A 21,711-nucleotide genomic window follows, 5' to 3' on the forward strand; every position below is an offset into this window, starting at 1 on the left:
CCTGGCAACCCTATGACATGTACAATGTCAGAGACTTATTTAGTAAGTCGGACCCCCACACTCCACCCCACAACATGATGCACAGTGATATATGACCAGTGGTCAAGGGGGCTTTAAAAATGAGTGGTACAGTACTTGATTTTGATTTCAAGTAATTCTAATCATGTTGAATAAATAGACATTATTATACATTATTCTATACAGTATGTATGGTCTAAATACACATACCCTCCAACTGTACCTATTTAGCAGGTACTGTACCTATTTTTATGCCCTGTACCTATTAAGCTCAGATGTACCTATTTCTGCCTGTGTGTGGGAGCAGCCTTCCAGCCTTCAGATAATTACAGCACCTTGAATATCAGTGACAGATTTGATAAACAATCGGCAGCTTTTAGTGCATTTATCATCACTTAAAACGCAAATAATTGCAAAAATACAAGTGCTTTGTTGATAATATCATCTTTGCATAAATTGCACACGTTACTGTGTCTGCATAGGAGGTGCTCACTTACTTCTAAGTCCCTGTATCCCACATTAACAGAGGAACTAAAGTCTACTGTATCTATTTTTAAGTGCCCAATGTTGGAGGTATTGATGGGCAGAACATTCTAACTCCGCTCCCCAGAATTCCGCGGAACGTTTTGCCATTCGTCCCACCCACTAAAATCCGCTTGCGGATTGGATACTAAAAAATCCGGCCGGATTCTTTCAAATCCGTCATTGAACACCATCCAGACTGATTTTTTAGAGATAGAGAGCACGCGAGCTCTCCGCTCTCCGAAAATTCGGAAACGTCGGATTGGCCATTTTTGAGACTGACCCGTGGAAATCCACGGACCAAAGAAATCGGCCGATCTGAATCCAAATTCACAAAAAACTATTTCTCCCATCTCTAGTTGGAGGGTCCGAATACATATAAAGTTTATCACACTTTGACCTCTGCCTACAACAGAGTATTTTTAAAATTATATTTCAGTCCTATTCTCACCCATGACCTCTTAGCCCTCGCCCAGGGAGAAAGCAAGAGCGCTGGCGCTCGAGCGCCGTGATGTCAGGTGCTCACGTTGTTCGGGCGATTCCTGGCCCTTTAGTTGTGTGTGCCAGGGGGCGTGCCTGTGACGTCACGTGAGCGGTTCACCTTCATTGGCTGAACCGCGCATGTAACCAGGGCAAGTGCGACAAATACAAAAAATGTTGTCTCTGCAAGCATCGTGCCTCCCCACACTCACGTGCACGCGCGCACGCAGTATGGACGCCACAATCAAGTTTCCTTGTTTTCATCGCGCAGCTCGCAAGCGAGCGTGGTCTCACCCTGCATGAGAGCCTTAGGTTGCTATATTTATTATATGTTGTGCCCGTCAACCCCAGGACCCAAACCCACAAGAATAACGAATAGGGAAGTCCAGTCCCCATGTACTTTATACATTTTTTTTTTTTTTAGTCAGAATGAAAAAATAGCCATATTTTCTGTACAAAATCAGTGCACTCAAGTACAGCTAATTCCCATGCACACACACGCTGCCATTTATGACAACCCTTCTCCAATTCCCAGAGTCCAACTTTCCACCCATCAGTGGCCAATCCTTGTGAAAAGCTTAAACATGGCGATGCGTCATAGGGTCATATCAAGCTTTATGACATGTTTGGGGACTTTCCTATTAGGTGTTATGACGTATTTCTGACGCCTCCCTTAAATAGGGAGGGCTTAGTGGGGCTTTTTTTCGAAAAGCAGACTTGTAGGATACTGTGAAACCTTTCAATGGAACAAGAGAGTATAGGGCACAGATTTCTCACTTACATCTAGTGTCATTTCATCAACGAAAAACTATATCAGTCGATTAAAAGGCACCGTGACCAACAGCAAACTTCTCTCTCGATCATTACGGTTGGTATAACTTTGACTTAGGCCTCGTCCAGGGTGGTGCTGAGCAGGCGTGCGCGCTCACGCTGGACACGTTGCGACAATGCACGTGGCCTGCGGGCGGGGGCGCCTGATCAGCGCTCAGCCGCCTGCCGAGCAAGCAAAATAGATTTTGCTGCTCGCAAGCGCGTTACGTGAGCGGTTCGCCCAATGAGGGCGAACCCAGCTCCGTGACGTCGGGGCCACGCCCCCAGATGCGCGCGCACCTAGCCGGACAGGAAACGCACGGCCGAGCAGGGCGCAGCGCCGGAGAACCAGCGCGCCTGTTCCCTACCTGGACAAGGCCTTACAGTGAAGTTTTTTCTTGGGAAAGGAATACATGTTTACTGAACAAAAATAGAAATTCAATGTTTTAGAGGATTTTTTTGTAATCAATCATTATGTCCATCATTGTAGACCGCATAGTGCAGGGGTGGCCAATTCCAGTGCTCAGGGCCACCAACAGGTCAGGTTTTCAGGATATCCCTGCTTCAGCACAGGCTGCTCAATCAGTGGTTCAGTCGATTGAGCCACCTGTGCTGAAGCAGGGAAAACCTGACCTGTGGGTGGCCCTTGAGGACTGGAGTTGGCCACCCCTTGGCATAGTGGTTTCATTACAGGTTAGTAAGGGGGCTTCAGATCTAACAGAGGAAATGCAGCAGCGACTAGAAAGCAGTGCCGAGTATTACTACATTATCTACACTAGAGGGCCAGCAAAAAATGTCCCAAGATCAGCAATATTTCTGCAAAACAGAAAAGGCACAGCAGGATTTCCCACGGAAGAAGACAAAATACAGACATTTACTATAAATACATTGTGGGTGCAGTGTAAACAATATCCTACAGTTGGCAACATCGATCTTTATTGTACAAGAGGCAGGAGGATCACCTTCCATACACCTCCCACCTTGGCTCTGTGCCCTCCCAGCCCCCTCCCCTGTATACCCCATCTCCTGTGCCCCTCAACCCCCCCATCCCCTGTATACCCCATCTCCTGTGCCACTCAACCCCCCCATCCCCTGTATACCCCATCTCCTGTGCCACTCAACCCCCCCATCCCCTGTATACCCCATCTCCTGTGCCCCTCAACCCCCCCCCCCCATCATCCCGTTCTCGCCATCTCTTCTTTTTCTATGCCATCCCTTCCTACCTTCCTGTGTCTGCCTACCCCATCCCCTGCTTTGCCCAATTCTCCCCTTCACTACTACTCCTCCCCTTTCTCCTCCCCACTTACCCTACCCTCCTCTCCTCCTCCCTCCCCCCCCCCGCCCTCCCCACTCTCCCTGCCTCCTCCCCCCACAACACAAGGAAGGAGCCACAGGAACCGGAGCCGCCTGCATTCTGTCCCCTGCACCGAGACACAGAGCCCGCTGGAGCCATGAGCTGGGGCACGGAGCTGTGGGTGAGTGCGGGCACCCGGGCAGGGGGGGGCTGGCAGCACACACACCGCTTGGGTTTAGGGGGGGTGGGGGGAGAGCTGTTGTTTCCTTGGGGTGTGTGTGCGCGCGCGCGCGGGGGGTGAAGGTGATTTGGGTGTTTGCTGAGTGTGCTTCTTGTTATATTGTATCACACCCTGATCACGTTTGTGTGGCGCTGTAGCTTGTGTGTTGTGCAGCGGGCCAGGAGTATATTTAAGGCTTGCATTGTGACCATCCCATTTGTGTTGCTGTTGTGGGCCGTGCTGAGGTTGTGATGTATCCTGTGCAGAGTTGTGCGGCTACTTAGATTGTAAGCTCTCCGGGGGAGGGATTTCCTTTCATGGTGTCGGATTGTGTTTGCTGCACTTCTTGTCTAACAATTCCCGGGTACTGCCTTTGGAACAGCACTGTGTACATTGTGAGTGCTGGATAAGAACACCCCACTAGCTTTGAGTTGTAGCCTGATCAGGGCTGTGCTCATGATTAGGATCACATTTGGGATCATTCTGATTGTGGTCACGTTAGACTTGTGCTAGTCTGTTGATCAGACCTATTTATTAGGTTGTGTTGTTGCCGTGTTAGGCTACGCTTTGTAGTGCCGCCGGCGTCGGGCTACGGTCGCAGGAATAATCAAATTGAGATGACTTCCAGCAATCGCGACCAAGCCGTCTCGTCGCGCTTGCTATAAGCGCACGCGACGGCGGCAATGCATTTGTTTTGACGCGACGTTGCTATCGCCGGCACTATAAGCGCAGCCTTAATGTTGTGTCACCACGGAGGGGCGTGCGCTAGGCTCCAGGTGTTGTAGGGCAGCTTTTGTTGTACCCAGGCTGCCTGTATCCAGACTGAACACACCCTTTCTTTCATCTCTCCTGGCTGGTTTCAGTTACTCCTTACTCCCCTTCACATCCTACGCCAATTGCCATTCAGTCTGGGATTGGGGGGTCTCTGTGTGTGGTTGATTGTAAACCGCACAGTCGCATGCAGAAGGGAGAATTAGATCCCGTAAGGTGGTGATTGAGCCAGCAGGGAAGAGGAGATCACTCCCAGCCCTGTCCTTTCTTCCCATTCTTCTCTTATTTTGCCTTGGGTAACTCGGTGTCCAAACAATGCAGTCCTGGGCATTGTGAGAACACAACAGATACTGAGACAACTGCTTGCAATGTCAAAATCAGTTTCCCTGATCCATTAACACACACAACCCCCTGCAAGCTCAGAACCAAAACCCACCACACCATATATATTTGTGCCAAAAAGCAGTGCTACTGGGTTTGTGATCTGATGTATACAACAAAAGACCCACCCCCCAAAAAAAAAAACAATGCTACATTCAATATGACACGTTTATATAGTAAATACTTATCTAAATAATGTGTCATATTGGGGCTTTTTTTGTCTTGCGTTGATCAATTAGCAGCCAGAAGGCAGAGAAACCAACCACAACATAGAGTTACAAAGAAAACCGTAAACCCTCCAACTTTGTATTGTTATCAGCGTGCTCCCAGTGAGACCTGCAATTTGTCTCACGGGCACTGCAGGGGTTAAACACCTATGAACAATAGAGGATTATCTAATAGTCTGGGCTCTCCAATTTCAGATGATTAGGTTTGTGCTGAAACATTACCTTGAAAGGTTTAATTAAAGGGATACCACTCAAATACACAAGGATAATAACTCCGGGTTTTTTTGGGGTTTTTTGTTTGCCTTTTGCACCCTGTGCTGCTCCCTTGGAAGATGACATTTGTGGCTAAGCGCCACCTTAACCTAAAAGTTCAATCCGTGCTAGCACACGCGTGGTCAGAATCTGGAATGGTTACAAGAATAGAGGAAATGAGTGGGAAAATGTTTGGTCGCTGGATCCGGCTTTATATGATGCAGTCATTTGTCAGGGATTCATTGTAGGTCTGTTACAGAATGGGAATGGATGTAGTCATGCATTACGTTTTTAAGACCAGTTCCTGCTCCAGATGTCATTTAAGGGATGCCATTAATTTTAATTTGGCTGATGGGTCGAGTGGGAGGGGGAGTGAATCTTCATTTGTGCACAGCAAGGGGAGGAAGAGCTTGCAGAATTAATACTAATGCCTTTTATTGAAGGCAAAGGTCACACGTGGCTGACACTTGGCCTCACACTTCAGAGGTCAATGTGTCATGTTGCCCTTTTTTTCCTCTCTCTCTCTCCTTCTCCCCCTTACGGTCCAGTTACAAATCCCATTTTGAGACCCAGCTCTTTGAGACCTCAGCAGAATCGTTGTAACTGTGTGACAATAATTAGATTGTATGCTTCTTAGGGAAGGAGTTTGTTGTTGCTGCATAGTTTCAAGTACAGTGCAGCTTTCACTGTCAACAGAATAACTGGTTTAATTTTTTTTAAGCTTGCCCTCCTTTACTCACTGTACTGGGACGATTTAGGCGGATGCACCTAATGCTGTCACGGGTCTAATCCTGTGGTAGAGCCCGAGCTTGTGAATAAATCCAGAAGTATGAAGGCAGCGGCTATCAGAAATGGCTGAGATTCCTTTATTAGATTAACTTCCAACGCGTTTTGGTCCCGGCTGGGACCGAAACGCGTTGGATATGTGAATTCAATAAATGATTCTTTTTCATCTATTTTCAGTGCCCGCTGCATTCATACTTCTGAACAGAATAATGGGTACATTGCATTTGAAACCGTCCTTGCTGCAGGATTTGTAAGATGTTGGTTGTCTGTGTTTTTATCTCAAAGCATAGCTCTATTATCAAAATCTGAAGCGTTCAACCTAACTGGTAAGGATAGTAACATTTATACAGGGTGGTGTAGAAAAAAAATAATAATGCAATTTTATGTTAGATACAAACGTAGTAATAACTGTTAAGGACGAGGAGCAGTGTTCGTTGGTTGTTTGCATATGCAGTCATGCTCCAGTTGTACACTATAAATATTTGGAGATTTAGGATTTGCCGATCAGGTTCTCTGTGTACTACAGTTAATTTGTTCAGTGCTGATTTTCAAAACCGCGTGGAATAAAACCAATGCAAAACCATGAATCCACTTTTTTATTTTTGTATGTTGTAAGAAACAATTTGGTTCTGAAAATACATTAGTGACGTTTAAATAATATAAATGAGGGTGGGGAGAATCTATGATATCAGTGGACTAAAACGTGGGTGGTTATTCAATTAGAAGTGGATCTGTGTGTTAACTCTTCATACACACCATAGGAGGTAGGATTGTAGAAAATCCTATCCCCACAAGAATCCCTCACAATTGCACTCATGTGATGTAATTATTGCTAGGATAACAGTGATCCGGGATAGTATCCTATATAACCAGTCATAGTGAGTAGAGAAAACAAAAAATCATGTATTAATATCTGCAAAAGAACACACTGGGTGTGGAATATATACAAGGGAATTAAAATATTGGCAGTGGAGTGTGACTAAAAATAGGGGAGTACTCATATATGTGAGGAGATAATCTTATTCCCTACATAGGGGTTAATACTCCCCGAGTAAAGAAACTCCACCACAATTAATCACAGTACAGGGAGCTATACTATGCAAGTTTATCTACTGGATGATAAGTGAGGGTTAATACCCACTAAATGTAGATAAAAGAGAGAGACACTTGTACTCTATATGATATATTGGGGAGATGTAAATATCAAAAGTGTAACCCTATATATTCCTCCAATATGTCTTCGATACGCAGTCCTAAGAGAGGTAGTGAAACAGCAAATAATCTGTCACTATATCTATCTCTTCAGTAAGGACACAATTAGAGACTTAACTAGTGTCTCTCAATATGAAACTTGCCAACACAATTGAATGACAACACTGGATATTAGTCACAAAAGGTTTGAAGTGAATGATATATTATGGAGATACAGCTATTCAGTATTGAATCCCCATAAGTTAACACATAATGTCTTATTGGGATAGTTCTTCACAAGAATACAAAATAACACATGAACCTATTGCTAAATCCCTATGCAAAAAGACACAGTGTGGAAGTCTAATTAAATCCTTCAGATTGTGACTACAAAGTACAGAAATTGCAGCATTGCACTCCGGTCAGAATAGGTAGCATATAACACCCTGGTTACTGCAGATGTAAAAGTGGAATATAGCCATTGTAATATAGATGTAGCAATCTACATCCTACAGCTATTCCCTAATACTAATACCTGACAATACCTATAGGTGTATTCGACCGGTTCCAAGCAAAATGAACTTATAATAAGTAAATAGTCACTGTTGAACCAATGAACTGCACACACATAACAGGAATATGTATGAAATAAAGCAATATACAACCAAATCCAAATGTGTAGCGTCTTATTCCCCGCACTCCTTATTACAGAAAAGACTATTGTGACTTCTGGGCCTTGTCTCTCCGGGATAGCAATATTGGAAGCGGTGTTGTACATATGAGAATTATGAATATTCTCAATAGCGGACAGTTTTTGCTCTAGTTTAACATGTCTCTGAAATGACACTTTTCTAGAAATATTAAACCTGTTTGTTCTTTTAAGCAATGGAATGGTTTAGCTCTGCGGTATGTTCTGGTCCTTTTTTTAAAGGAACAATTCCTTCTAGAACCAAAGTGCACTAATTCACTAACACGCTTGGTCTTATGTGGGTGATGGGTGCCCCCCCCCCCTTTTTTTTTTAAATTTTTAAACCAAAATCTGACACCTAAAATTCTATTTATTATTCCATTTATTTTTTAGCGTTTGGCTGCGGCCCCAGTGCCTCCGCTGCACGTGCACCCAGCTGAATTTTCCAGTCTGCAGGGGGAAAGATGGGGGGGAGTGACAGGGGCGTGGCCATGATGTCACCTGGCAGGTTCGCCCTCGCTGAACCACTGGGGGAGGGGGTGTGTGGCCTAGTGCTACATCGCCCATGGCCATCTCCATTTTCAGGTGTTCCTAAAAAACTCGGCCCCGGCCTTAGACTTGGGAGGGGTTTGGTTTTCCCATCAATGCCCCCTCCTGTATGATGTAATTGTGTGTTTAGCATGTGCTTGTACAGTCTCTTTCCCCCTTCCTCTTATCTTTATTGCCTTCTCTGATAAGGACAGGGTTGGATAAAGGCAAAGAAAACACTTGGTTGGCCAGGACCCCAAGTAATTCAACTTGTAACTAATTTAAAGCAGCAATACTTCTTTCCAACGGTTTTTTCTTTTTTATATGTAAAAAAATGTGACAATGTATATTTCTACATTCTTTCTTAAGCTGGCAATTGTTTGGTGCTCTGTTCTAAATCTGTAAAAATCCTGATTGTGTGCCTAACATAATGGCCGCCTTTCGATTTAAATCAAAACTCAGCAGCTACAATGTATCCTTGTGTTGATACAGTAACATTATCTATTGTTATAGATTACAGCTCAAACTGCTGGGAACATTGGCAACAAATTATCACACTGTTGCAAATAATTTGCACTGCAGGGGGAAGATTTAAAACCTGCTATAGTAATCAAAGAATGCTTTAAAGTGTATTTAAAAAAAAAATGGCATTAAGAGTTGAATAAACACAAAACAAAAAAAGTCACTATCTAATACTACAGAACTGATTTATTAAAAAAAAAAAAAACACTTCTTAGATTTGTTTAGGGAAGCCAGAGTTTTAGGCTGCGCTCAGGGAGCCAGCGTCGCGACGTGCCCGCGCAAAATCGGGACTATTACCTGTTTTCCTATGGTAGTATCTGAAGTGCCCGCGGAGCTGTAGCGCATCAACGCTGCTACATTTTGACCCGACAAGATTTCGGGCTGCAGTCGTGTGATGTCAGCGTCATGTGAGCTGGTTCAGCCAATGAGGGCGAACCAGCTTCGTGACGCATCTGTGACTCGTTAGCCAAGCCCCTGATCGACCCCCCCCTCCAATCTCCTGCAGCCTTTGTGCACACATCGCTGGGGCTGCAGGAGCGCGCACGGTAGCGTGCACATGTGCCGGCACCCTGAGAACAGCCTTAGACTATTAGATTTATTACAAAAGTATGTTTGTTTTCTAGCTCGCTACGTGGGATTGCACCTGTTTAAAAGATTTTCACATTACCTTTCACCGTGGGATTGTTCACCTTATTTGAAACAAGGGGGTTCCCTGGAGCTGAATCGCGTTGCTACGGGGACTCCCTGGTCACTGAGCTATTTCATTTTATATTCCCTTACAAGAATTCTTGTCCATGAGAAACAATATGGCCACTGGGGTGAGCCTTACCCGGGCAGCCAATAGAAAGTCCTGACCTCATTGGGATATTCCATTGCAGCTCCCAATTGGGGGATCCTGCAGCCATCTTTGTTTTGTCTTGCAAGTATTGGCAAAAGTAAAACAATTGAGAATCTCCACCATTCGGGTGTCCCCGGAGCTTTGTGTTTAGCTCCGGGGCCCTTGGTTCATATGGGGTTAAAAAGAAACAACTTTATTTGAGTGTAATATATCTGTGAATGCCTTGCTGTGTTCCATGTGTAGGAAACTACATTTTCAACTTTCCACTTCTGTGAAGGACGCTACTTTGTCGTGGTTATGGCAGCTCTGAGTTACAAATTCCACCCAGGGCCGCCAACAGATGACCCAGGACTAGAGTTTCAATGGGGCCCCTCCCCCCGTGTCAACGACCTTGTGAGCCCTCCCCTTTCACACCTGTATTTCTGCTCCCGCTCCCACCCCCGCTCACTTTCCTTCACTATCACTCAATTATACCTTCTCACTCAATTTCCCCCACCCCCCCATCTCACACTTATTTCCCCCTCCACCCCTGGCTCCACACACAATTACACAATTTCCTACCCTCCCCCAGTACAGACACCATTACACCACCCTCACTCCCCAAGTACAGACACCATTACACCACCCTCACTCCCCAAGTACAGACACCATTACACCACCCTCACTCCCCAAGTACAGACAACATTACCCCACCCTCACTCCCCAAGTACAGACACCATTACACCACCCTCACTCCCCAAGTACAGACACCACTACACCCCCCACCCTCACTCCCCAAGTACAGACACCACTACACCCCCCACCCTCACTCCCCAAGTACAGACACCACTACACCCCCCACCCTCACTCCCCAAGTACAGACACCACTACACCCCCCACCCTCACTCCCCAAGTACAGACACCACTACACCCCCCACCCTCACTCCCCAAGTACAGACACCACTACACCCCCCCACCCTCACTCCCCAAGTACAGACACCACTACACTCCCCCACCCTCACTCCCCAAGTACAGACACCACTACACACCCCCTCCCCCTGTTGCTGTTGTTACTTCTTGGACATTTAAACTGTCGTCCAATAGAAATGTCACCCCCCCTCCCCTCTATGGCTTTGCCACATCCTATTGGTCCACGGGCCCTTCAGAGATGTGATTGCCATTTTGATTTCCTTAAGGGGCAGGGGGGGGATCTGGCAACTAAACTGGAAAGTACCTTGGCTCTGTGAAGCTATTATTAGCATGGTTCAACTCTGGAAGACCCTTCTCTCTAAGGGAAAAAACAGAAAAAGGGTAGGCGGGGTAGCTGTTTAACACTTTCCCTCTGTCTAGGACATTGCTAATCTCTCCGGCCATGTAAGGTTAATCTGTGTGCTGTACATCTGATTCCAGATGAGGGGGGAGAGATCTCATTGATGATTATTAGCAGGATAAAACAAAGCGGTTTAGTGCAGCTGAGCAGAGCCACTGCGGTTAAATATCTGTTTCCTCCCAATCGACACAATCCTAATATTTTGTTCATGTAACAAATCCAATGATTCTGTTCTTTTCTTGAATTTAAGTACTTGTTAAATAATTTTGGGGTGGCCGCCGTCTTGGTTAAGAATCCTGCTATGGGGATTGCTATTCAAACATCAGTAGTTGTCGTTTTAAGTATCTGGAAACAACAAAAACTCACACTACAGAAGCGGAATGTAGTCCTGGAGGTACGGCCCCTCCGTACCCCCAGAATATCCAATGTCCGTGGCCTGTTGGGGGGGAGGGGGGGTATAATTTGGATTAAAGGTTTTGGATCTTACCGCACTCCGTTTAGATAATTACAGTGGGTGGAGTTTTCTTCGTTAGTGGCAGACGGTTGAAGAGCGGCCAGGATCCCACTTCTGCCACGTACTTAAACTTGGAGCTGGATATCTACTGTTGCCGCACTATTGTAATAAAGTCTTACACAAGACATTGTAGCATACTAAACTGTTTATTTGCAGGCTGCAAACGCACAAGGTTTTGGGATCTCCCTTGTGTGTGGTGTGCGTGTAGATACACATACTCAGAAAATGTATTACACAAAAAAAGGACTATGATGGATGCAGACGCTCTAGATAATGAGGTCACTATCATGAGTTACAGGTCATGAGTGAACCCATTCAATTAAGAAATGGCGCCAACAGAAACAGGGGTGTATATATGTTTGTGTTAGACTTTATTACAATAGTGTGTCTCTCGAATATATCCAGATCGGGGTCTGATTTGGGGGATACTTTTTCGTTTCTCTGAAGAAATCGTATACCTATAACCAGTGGTTGACAAATCACCCAAAAATCTACTCGCCGAACCAAAAAATCTACTCGCCACCTAGTCCCGCTCCCAATCCCGCCCTGCTTGGTGTCGGCCATGAGGAGGTCGTCACGGGGTCAAATCCAGTCGCCACGGGCCTGTATTTTAATAGATTTGTCAAGCACTGCCTATAACTGTTTAAGTTTGCTCTTTAAATTTGGGGGGCTTGGTTTCCTCTGGCTACTGGTTTTTGTCTGTCCCTCTTGTTCAACAACCGTTTGCACAGGCATATATACCCCCTTCTCGTGTCTCTATTTCTTTACTGGCCCGTTAACAGCAATTAGTTTGTTTTAAGGAAGGGGTGGAGAAATCCAGCACTCAAGGGCCACCAACCGGTCAGGTTTTCAGGATATCCCTGCTTCAGCACAGGTGGCTCAGTCAGAATGATTGAGCCACCTGTGCTGAGGCTGGGATATCCTTTAAACCGGACCTGTTGGTGGCCCTTGAGAACTGAAGCTGGCCACACCTGGGTTAAGGTTACAGGAAGCACTTAGTTGACAGGTGCCCCCTGTTTTTGGAGGTCCAGGCGAAAAGAAAATCTCAACAGTCACAGAAACGAAAACGGCCAAATGTTTGCTTTCCACTCAATTACATTTATTTGAGGCAAACCAATTACATGGCTAAGTTGTTTACAAAATATAGATTATTTTTATTTTCTCTTTACAAACCAGAAAAGATTTGACGTTTTTAATGGATTGACATGGCTTTGTAGGCGCTTCCGGCTCTAGAAGAGTTAAACAAACCTTTCCGTGTTCAGGCAACTTGTCCTGTAAGAAAATAAAACTGCTTTCCTGCACAGGGTGAGACCTGAAGGATTTAATTGGTACCCTTGGAGTGTTCTCATACTCTGTCATTTGTGCCCTACCAATCTGCCGCTGAGACTTAACAGGGGTTTGTAAGTGGGCCGAGTCGCATCTTATTTGCAAGATCAACGTTGAATACCGTGTGACACCCGGAAGTGAGTTTGTAGGTCTAGCAGGGGACGCCTGCTTTTCTGCACAGGTGTTGTGTAACTGAGGAGGAGGGAGGAGTATTCTGCAGCTGAATCATGTTTTGGTTTCTGAGCTAGCTCAGGGGTGGCCTACTATAGTACCCACCAGGTCTGGTTTTCAGGATATCCCTGCTTCAGCACAGGTGGCTCAGTCAAAGACGTATGCTGAAGCAGGGATATCCTGAAAACCTGACCTGTTGCTGGCCCTTGACGACTGGAGTTAGCGGGTAGTTCTTCCCGTAGTAACCCCTGGCAATATCTGCATTACAAGTTTGCAGTCATTGACACCTCCTGTATTACGTCATGCTTATTTTTACCAGGTTTGTGGGAATGACACATCTTAAGGAGTGGTACCTCCCCATAGTTGATTCTGAACATCTTTTCATATGTTGCTAGCCCCTTTGGCAGTGAAGTAGTGGTTAATGAGTTCTGGGAAGCTCTGGTTAAACAGTGGTAATTAATTTTAAATATGGCATAGATCAGGAACATATAGGCAGCTGTGTAAGCAGTGGGAACAAAATACAGTAATGTTCCCCCCCCCCTGTTTTGCTGTGACCAGTGGTGCTAAGCTGGCTTGAAACATTTGTAGCCCCTAGAACAGGGCAAACTGGACCTGCTGAAAAAGTTCAGGCCTCAGCGATACTATGATCTCTCGCACATCATTGTGTTGGTAACACTTTCCAAAGCAAAAGGGCCGTGTTCAAAGCAGCACCAGCTTCCTGTGGTGTCTGCTTTTCAGACATTGTTTGGGCTGCATCTCTGATAGGTGTATTGCAGCTCTCAGCATAACCCAGAATAGACCATAAATTGGATAGGATTACGCTGTCTGCCTTCGTGTTCCAAGACAGCACTTTCTGTCTTTTCTGCTGAGTCAGGTCGCACACTATTGCATTAATGGTTACAGCACAAACATTTGTGTGTGTTATACTTTACACATACGTATACATACAAACCTACATACAGATACTTATGTGTACAATTGGTTATTTATGTATATAGTGGGTGTATGTACATATGGGTATACATACATACATACATACATACATACAGTTAGTGTGGGTGGAAAAGGCGACAAAAAAACCTCCCCCGTTGGCATATAGCTAATAACGAATATCACTTGTGAGCACGTCTTAGCCAGGCCTGCACCCCTGCCTTTCAACCATTATCACCTAGCATATAGTGCTTCCACTGCAGCAAGGGATTCTGGGAAATGACCTGGAAATGAACACACAATGTGTCACCTTTTGCCTGAAATCCATTTACATGGAACCCATTTAAGCAACACATTGCTTGTGACACATTGTGTGCTCATTGGCATGTCATTCCAATCCAATGGCATGTCATTTCCCAGAATCCCTTGCTACAGTGGAAGCAATGTATGCTAGGTGATAATGGTTGAAAGGCAGGGTTGCAGACTCCCCCCCCACACCCCCCTCTTTCGTATAGCTGATTGAGTCTTGGCAGTGACCAGACCAGAGCAGAGCTTTGATCCTTTCCTTGTTCAGCCGTTGTCTCCCTGAATGGTTTGAGTCATAAGTAATGACCGTGCTCTGACACATTTCTTTATACAAAGGGGCTCGTTTAAGGGTTTCATTTTTCTTAGATAGGTTGGGTATTGGACGTTAATTGCTTCACTACCACGTGCTACTTCCTGGGTTTAATGAATTTGAGGCGAGGTAGCTGGCCTGGATGGCAATAAGGCACTCCAGGAGCTTTTCTATCAGTCACCATCTTTTAGAGATGTCTTCTTATCGTCTCTGGTAATTGTAATGGCCCCCAAATGCCAAACCAACATTGTAGCCAGCGGCGCTTATTACATTGCAATTTAAAGGAGCAATCCAAGCAATATACTACATGTTTATAAATGTTTATTTATTTTTTATTTTTTTAATCTGTTCTGTAGCATTAGATAATACTTACTACTATTTTTTTTTATTTAACTCTTAATACTATTTTTTTTAATGAGTTTTATTATACTTTTTGATTTCTATAGCAGGCTTTAGCACACCTCCCCAGCAGATGTTTGTTACCAATATTCCCAGCAGTTTGATCTGCAAGCTGTAACAATAGAAAAGGTCGCCTTCATAATATAAGAATACATTGTAGCTGCTGAGCTACACTGACTGATTTGAAACTGAAGGGTGGCCATTTAGTGAACCGTGGGAAACAGGATTTTGCTGATCGAACATGGGAGAATCAATCGACAGCTTAGGTAATTAGTTTAGCAATAAAGGTAATCAAATGTTGTATATATTAAAACAAAAAAAACTTTATTATTTTTTAAGCTACTTGGATTGCCTCTAACTTGGTGACAATGAAAACCCCAGGCTTGAAGACGTTAATTTGAAATCACTGAAACGTTTTCATGACTTTATGAATCTCTCTCCCATCTGGTTTTAATTGTAACTTTGGGCACATAAGACATTACTTTTTTTTTTTGGCCATATCTTTTTCGAGAATTAAAATACCTGAACGGGTTTGTGAAAATCCCAAACAGGCCCCGTCCCGAGAAGGGGCCAGCGGATTCCGGCCTCCTTTTGTTTTCTGACCGCCGCGTCCAGACCTCATTAATTCCACTCCGGATTTAAAGCCTCTCATACATCAGCCCCTCGCTGAATGCTTTTTGGTTAGTGGCTGGGTGTTTTTTTTTGTTGCCGATTTACATTTCTAGAGTCCTGAGCTTCCTACGTTCAGCGCCTGCAGGTTAGTGAGTGATTCACGTTTCAGGGAAAAAATAGATTTAACTCCTTCCTGGCTCTTTAGTCAAGCAGGTGTTTTTTTTCCTTGTTGCACCTCGAGATACACTTTGCAAGAGATCTGACCTGGGGGCTGTTCAATGGTTTTTGATGCCGGGTTTCTGGATGAGTACAGACATATTTTGAACTCGTTGGCTGCGTTTCGGGCCCGTCTGGCAAACAAGTAGGCGATTCGCTGCTTTTATTGTCACAAACTTTATCTTGGATGATACTCGCAGGTATATTCCATATACTCTGCTAAATTGGACTAGTAACATTTTTAATGTGAGAGAAGCAGTCCGAGGAATGAGTTACATGCCCCTTTCCCCAGCACTGAGGGGGTTAAGCAAATAGTATTGTTCTTTGTTTGTGGAGGTGGGGGGGAATTATTTTGATCACGGACGTAGGCATCCATGACTGTCCCAGTAGTGATTCAGAAAGTATGGCACAAACATCACACAGCAAGAACACACATTCCTTCTTCATTCCGCTCGCTCGGAGGTGCTGGAAAGGAAGTTGGCCCTTGGACAGCCCATCCGCATGGCCAGATCCAGATCAGCAAGCAGCGTGATTATGGTCTGAGTAAGGACGGCTTTGTTTCTCAGAAACGAGGAGTCCTGGTATGTTACAAATGCCGTTGCTCATAACTCCCGACTTGTAGCCCTAACAGAGTAGACAGTTTCATTTCCTTGTAGACCAGGCCTGCACAACTCGGTTTTCAGGATATCCCTACTTCAGCAAAGCTGGCTCAAGACTGAGCCACTAATTGAGCCAGCTGTGCTGAAGTAGGAATATCCTGAAAACCTGGCCTGTTTGCGGCCCTCGAGGAATTGAGTTGTGCAGGCCTGTTGTAGACTATTGCTGATTGCTAAAAAATATATTATGTGTCTTGTCTTCTGGCATTCGAGGGAAGTCTCAAAGTTATGTGCAGCCACAAATCTGTAAGATAAAACGCACTTTAAAACGTCATTGTCACCTCTATGCTGATGACACATTTACTTTTCAACCCCTGACCTTACACCTGCTGTCAGACCAAAATCTCTGAATGTCTTTCTGCGATATCATCCTGGATGGCCCTCCGCCGACTCAAACTTAGCATGTCAAAGACGGAGCTCCTCATACTTCCTCCCAAACCTGGCCCTACTGCCGCCTCCTATATTACTGTTAGCAGCACTATCATACACCCAGTATCACGCTGCCTAGGTGTCGCATTCGGTTCCTCCCTCACATTCGGTTTCTCCCTCACATTCGGTTCCTCCCTCACATTCGGTTCCTCCCTCACATTCGGTTCCTCCCTCACATTCGGTTCCTCCCTCACATTCGGTTCCTCCCTCACATTCGGTTTCTCCCTCACATTCGGTTTCTCCCTCACATTCGCACAAACCTGTCATGTTTTTTTTTTTCTCCGTAACATTGCAAAGATTCGCCCTTTCCTCATTTTCGGCCGTCTTGACTATTGTAACCTCCTGCTGTCCAGACTTTCTGCCTCTCGCCTGTCTCCCCTACAACCTATCCTAAACGCTGCTGCTAGAATAATTGTACACCTTCCTAAATCTGTCTCTGCGTCTCTCCTGCTGTCATCCCTTTCCTGGCTTCCTTTCCCATATTATAAAACTCTATTCTCTTTTAAGCACTCCTCTGCCCCTCCTTGTATCTCGGGCCCTAAGTTCTCGCTTAACATCTGATCTCTTCTGTCTACCCCATTTGTATTTAAACACCTTTCCCGCCTAAAACCTCTCTCATTCGCTGCCCCACACCTCTGGAATGTCCTTCTTTTCAATATCCGACTAGAACCCTCTCGGCTTTTTTAAAACCCAACTTAAAACACACGTCTTTAATAATAGATATGGGTAGCTCAGTTTGGCTGTTACTACTCATCTCATATGCACTGACCTTGGCCCCTTGCAGATGCACTTCCCAGAACACCCACCTTCTGTCTCTCTGTTCTTCGTACTTAGATTGTAAGCTCTTCGGGGCAGGGACACCTTTTCCTATTGTTACTTTTATGTCTGAAGCACTTCTTCCCATGATGTGTTATATTATGGTGTGTGTGTGTGTGTATCATAGCGCATAAGTGACAATTTAATATAAAAAGTAGGTGTACTAGAATGCACTCGCAAACATTGGAGAATTAAAAGCATTTGGGTGTGCTATAATAACCAAGCAGCATCATCTGGGGACTGCTTCACGGGAAAACCAGGTCATTGTCCTGAGAGAGCTAACTGGCGAAATGCGTAGGGTTAATTCCCTGAATTGCCTGGTTTCACATGAACGCCCTGCTCTGCTCACGTATCACAACCAAAACCGCTGCTGCGCAAACTCAGTCAAGACTGCCCCCTCCCCCCCACCATGGATGCTTTGCAGTGATGTCATTGACGCAGACGAGAAGGAACCCTCGCACTGCAGGCTGCAGAGAAGGAATCTCCACACGCCACTCCGGCATCTCTGACTGAGGCTACCGTATGGGCGGCGTATAACGGGAGCTACTACCGAAGACGGTGCCGTGAGGTCCCCAGCATCTGCCTCTTATTACAGCTATTTTGGAAGTGTATTTGTATTCTGCGCAATACAACCTTTTATACAGTATGACACTATGAGGTACATATTATAGGATTACCCTTATTTCCTCCTCCACGGAAACCATCTAACCATGAGTCTTATCGTTCTGAGCCACCAAATGGAGTTTTAACTCGTAAGTGTATCTATACACATGAATAATTTATATAATTATTATATATCACGATAAGGTGTGTGTGTGTGTGTGTGTGTGTGTGTGTGTGTGTGTGTGTTCGTCACAGATGGTATATTGGGACGGATTGAGGGGAGATAGTGTTCATTTGAGGGACTTCTTGCGAAGGTGAAAAGTGATCCTGCTAGAGAGCTGTGTATTAGCCCTTGTCCCGTATGCAGATCACGTGCTCACCGGTGTGCCGTACGTGACAGGCCTATGTATGAAGCTATTTTATCGTGAAAGACTTTGTCATTTGGAAAACGTCTACAGAAGGAGTAAAGAGGTTGAAAGCCATACATGACCAGATGTATCAAATCCTTCTCCGATTCCCATTTTCTCAACTTTTATTCAACATTTATTTTTTATTTTTTATTTTTTTTTCAATCTGGCTAACGATCCGCATCAAATGGCAGAATTTTCATTATCAAGCTTCCTCCGTTTTAATTCAAGTCGCAAGATGAAATGTAAGAAACAACATCTTTCTTTGCAGGAAATGTAAGATTTTGTGTGCCAAATGTGTTGAGAAATAAAGCGCTCACCGCGGCCTGAGATTCCAGTCCTCTTGCCTCAGTTGTCCCTTGTGAGGTTACATTACACATGCAGCTTGTATCAATGCCTTGGCAGGAGCGTGATGGTATTTATCTTCTTGTACATGTCATTATTCCAGTACTTCCAGCTGCACAGGAGGGGAGGGGGAAATACAGCTTACAATTAATCGAAACCTTATGTGTGTTTTTTTTTTTTAACAGTCTTTCTCCCTAGACGTGGATTTTACTGTGGGAAGCAGATATATATGTATATAATATATATATTTTTTTTTATTGGGCAACATTTGGTGGCTCTGTGTTGTGCTTGGGGTAACCCTTCACTGCCAAAAAGGCCAATAACACATTGAAGTGTTGGCCATTGTGGCAGCTCAAGGGGTTAAATAAAAGTTGGTGTATTAGTGTAGTGGCTTTAGTGACACAAACTAACTAATGTCTAGTCCTGGATTGCATTCAGGTTAGTTTGCTGTGGTTTGTATCCCACACTGAATTGTGGAATGTCCCACTTTATACTACCTAATTTGGTAGTTGGATGCTAGACTTGAACATGTGCTAGATGCTCAACTGACTTGAACTTTACAGTTTTATTTCCCCACAAAGTACCAATTTGCACTAATGTGTTTAAGTTGGAACTAGATGTGAAAAAATATATTTTACCTCCTTGTTTTCACGTACGTCGTGGGTACAAACAATTCGACAACATAAGTTGGTTACAAATCTATTTAAAGTATGAAGCAGTCAGTCTAATAAGAACTTTTGACAGGAGGAGGTTTTGAGAGACTGGTAAACTGCTTGGGAAGAGTGACCAGATTATTTACAGTATTGAACCTTGGAACATTAAGCCGGTCTCTGGAGGTGGATCTAACGAGGGGTGCTGTGTACAGTAGGGGTGAGAAGCCTGCTCAGATAAGAGTAGCTTGTCCAGAAAGTGTGTGTGTGTCTGGCCACTGACAGGGGGGACACAGCCGAGGCGGGGGGCCTGGCCAGCAGGCGCTGCAAGTTGGGCCTGGCTGCCGGTCCTCTCGCGGCTGGGCTTCGAATCTTCCCAGCTGCAGGCCTCCTCACTGTCCCACGCCGGGCTCTCTGACGTCAGCGCGCGCCGGGCCTCCCTCTCATGCCGGCGCACACCGGAAGCTGAGGTCCAGCTTCCTGCGCGCTGATGTTAGAGGCCCGTCGCGCGCCAGCATTGGAAGCTCGGCGTTGGAAGATTAAGGAAGAGGCCTGCAACTGTGGGAGAGCCAGGGCTCAGCCATGAGAGGACCAGCGGCCCGGCCAGAGGTCAGACCCCCGCAGACACCAGGTCCGGCCTGACCATCCACAAGGAAAGTCTCTTTTTCTTTAAAACATGCATTGGGGCTTTTGCTTTTAATATGCATTGGGAGGGGGTTATATGTATTGTGGTTTTTTTTTTGTATGTGTGGTGGGGTGTTTAGTATATATTTGGGGTGGGAATTTTTTTTGCATTGGAAGGTGTTTTTTTTTGTATATATTGTGTGTGTGTGTGTGTGTGTGTTTGTGTGTTAAGAGAGACGCAGGGGAGAGAAATACATGCGAGATAGGGGGTAGAGATTGAGTGAAAGTTGGGGGGCAGTGAGAGGAAGGGGAGACAAATACATGGGAAGAGGGGGCTTGCGAGGTGTGAAATGGGGGGGGGGGGGGGCGAGGGGGGGTTCTGTAACAGTCGCACACCCCTGGTCTAGAATATCTGATTTTAGACAGCCATTCAGTGCCAGAAGTAGGCCGTTTATCTAACTAAATCTATAATCTATCACTTTATAGTCATCTTTACTTTGTGCAAAAAAAACCCAAAACCAAACAAACAATAAACCCCCCTAAATGTTGAATCCTAATGAAGACGGTGTGTAATCCTTTGCTGGTATCTCTAAAATTAAATGCAGTCAAATATTTGCAGGTGTTGCTAATGTTCTCTTTCATCTCCGGTGTACTTTTTACAGGGGGGTATACAAACACTCCTTCCTCCACCCCAACCCCCATCGGCTCCCTTCTCTGTTCCCTTTAGCGCCCAGTGTTTCGACGGCTGGCGTTGCCTTGCGCTGAAGTGCCTGCAGAGTTGGGTTGCTACGGCAACCAGGTGCTGTGAGTTGAGCCGAGAATCGTGCAGCCACAGTGGGCAAACGTTAAATTAGGCCCGTTGGAGCGTTCAGTTAGAGTTAAGGGACAGTTAGCAGCCGAAACAGAGTTTATGGTCCGTTAAGAGTGGACCAGAGAGAGAAAGGGAATAATACTGTAGTTTGAAGAGTAGGAAGTAAGGAAACGTAGTACATAAAAGGAGCTTCCTGAGGACAGCAGCAGGCTGGGATTTGCAGCCTCCTATCGGAGCAGAGGGAAGTTGCTTCCTATTTGCTGCTTAGAGATATATTACACTTGTTAACTGGAAGGGGTTTTATACGCTGTTTTAAAAGGTAACGTACACTTACTCTGCAGTATAAGCACTTGGGACATTTTTTTTTTCACTCTGAATAAGTTTAGAGGAATACGTTGATTCAATTTCTAAATATGGTGTATTTATTTTTCTACATTATGGAAGGAGAGCGCAAACTGGGGGCGCGTGATTCTCGGGCGGGGGGCGCCGCGCTTGGAGGCCCCGCGCCCTTCCCGAAAGCATTTAAATTCAATGCCGGGGAAGCGGCAAAGGCCTCTGTAACTCTCTCTTACCTTGGCTCAGACGGCTTCTGGTGACGTGTCGCCGTGGCAACATGACGTTATACCGCCTGAGCCAAGGTAAGGAGGTGGGGCGCGAGGATTTGGAGCAGCCGGCAGGGGGGAAAAGATTGCGCACCCCTGCATTATGGTATTGATTGTTTTAATAAAGCTTATTAATTTTTTCCAAAC

At 45.2% G+C, this 21,711-nt stretch overlaps 1 protein-coding gene across 2 annotated transcripts in view; it reads left to right on the forward strand.

Annotated features, from left to right (window-relative positions):
* The first annotated feature begins 3,178 nt into the window (after positions 1-3,178).
* FNBP1L (formin binding protein 1 like) overlaps positions 3,179-21,711 on the forward strand; it is a 96,502-nt gene continuing 77,969 nt past the window's right edge. For both annotated transcript variants that reach the window (XM_075616435.1, XM_075616434.1), the window contains exon 1: positions 3,179-3,305. In XM_075616435.1, coding sequence (XP_075472550.1) covers positions 3,282-3,305 — 24 coding nt within the window. In that variant the 5' untranslated portion in view covers positions 3,179-3,281. The remainder of the gene's footprint in view (positions 3,306-21,711) is intronic.

The sequence above is a fragment of the Ascaphus truei genome, chromosome 10, assembly GCF_040206685.1.
Source record: "Ascaphus truei isolate aAscTru1 chromosome 10, aAscTru1.hap1, whole genome shotgun sequence".
Lineage (NCBI taxonomy): Eukaryota > Metazoa > Chordata > Amphibia > Anura > Ascaphidae > Ascaphus > Ascaphus truei.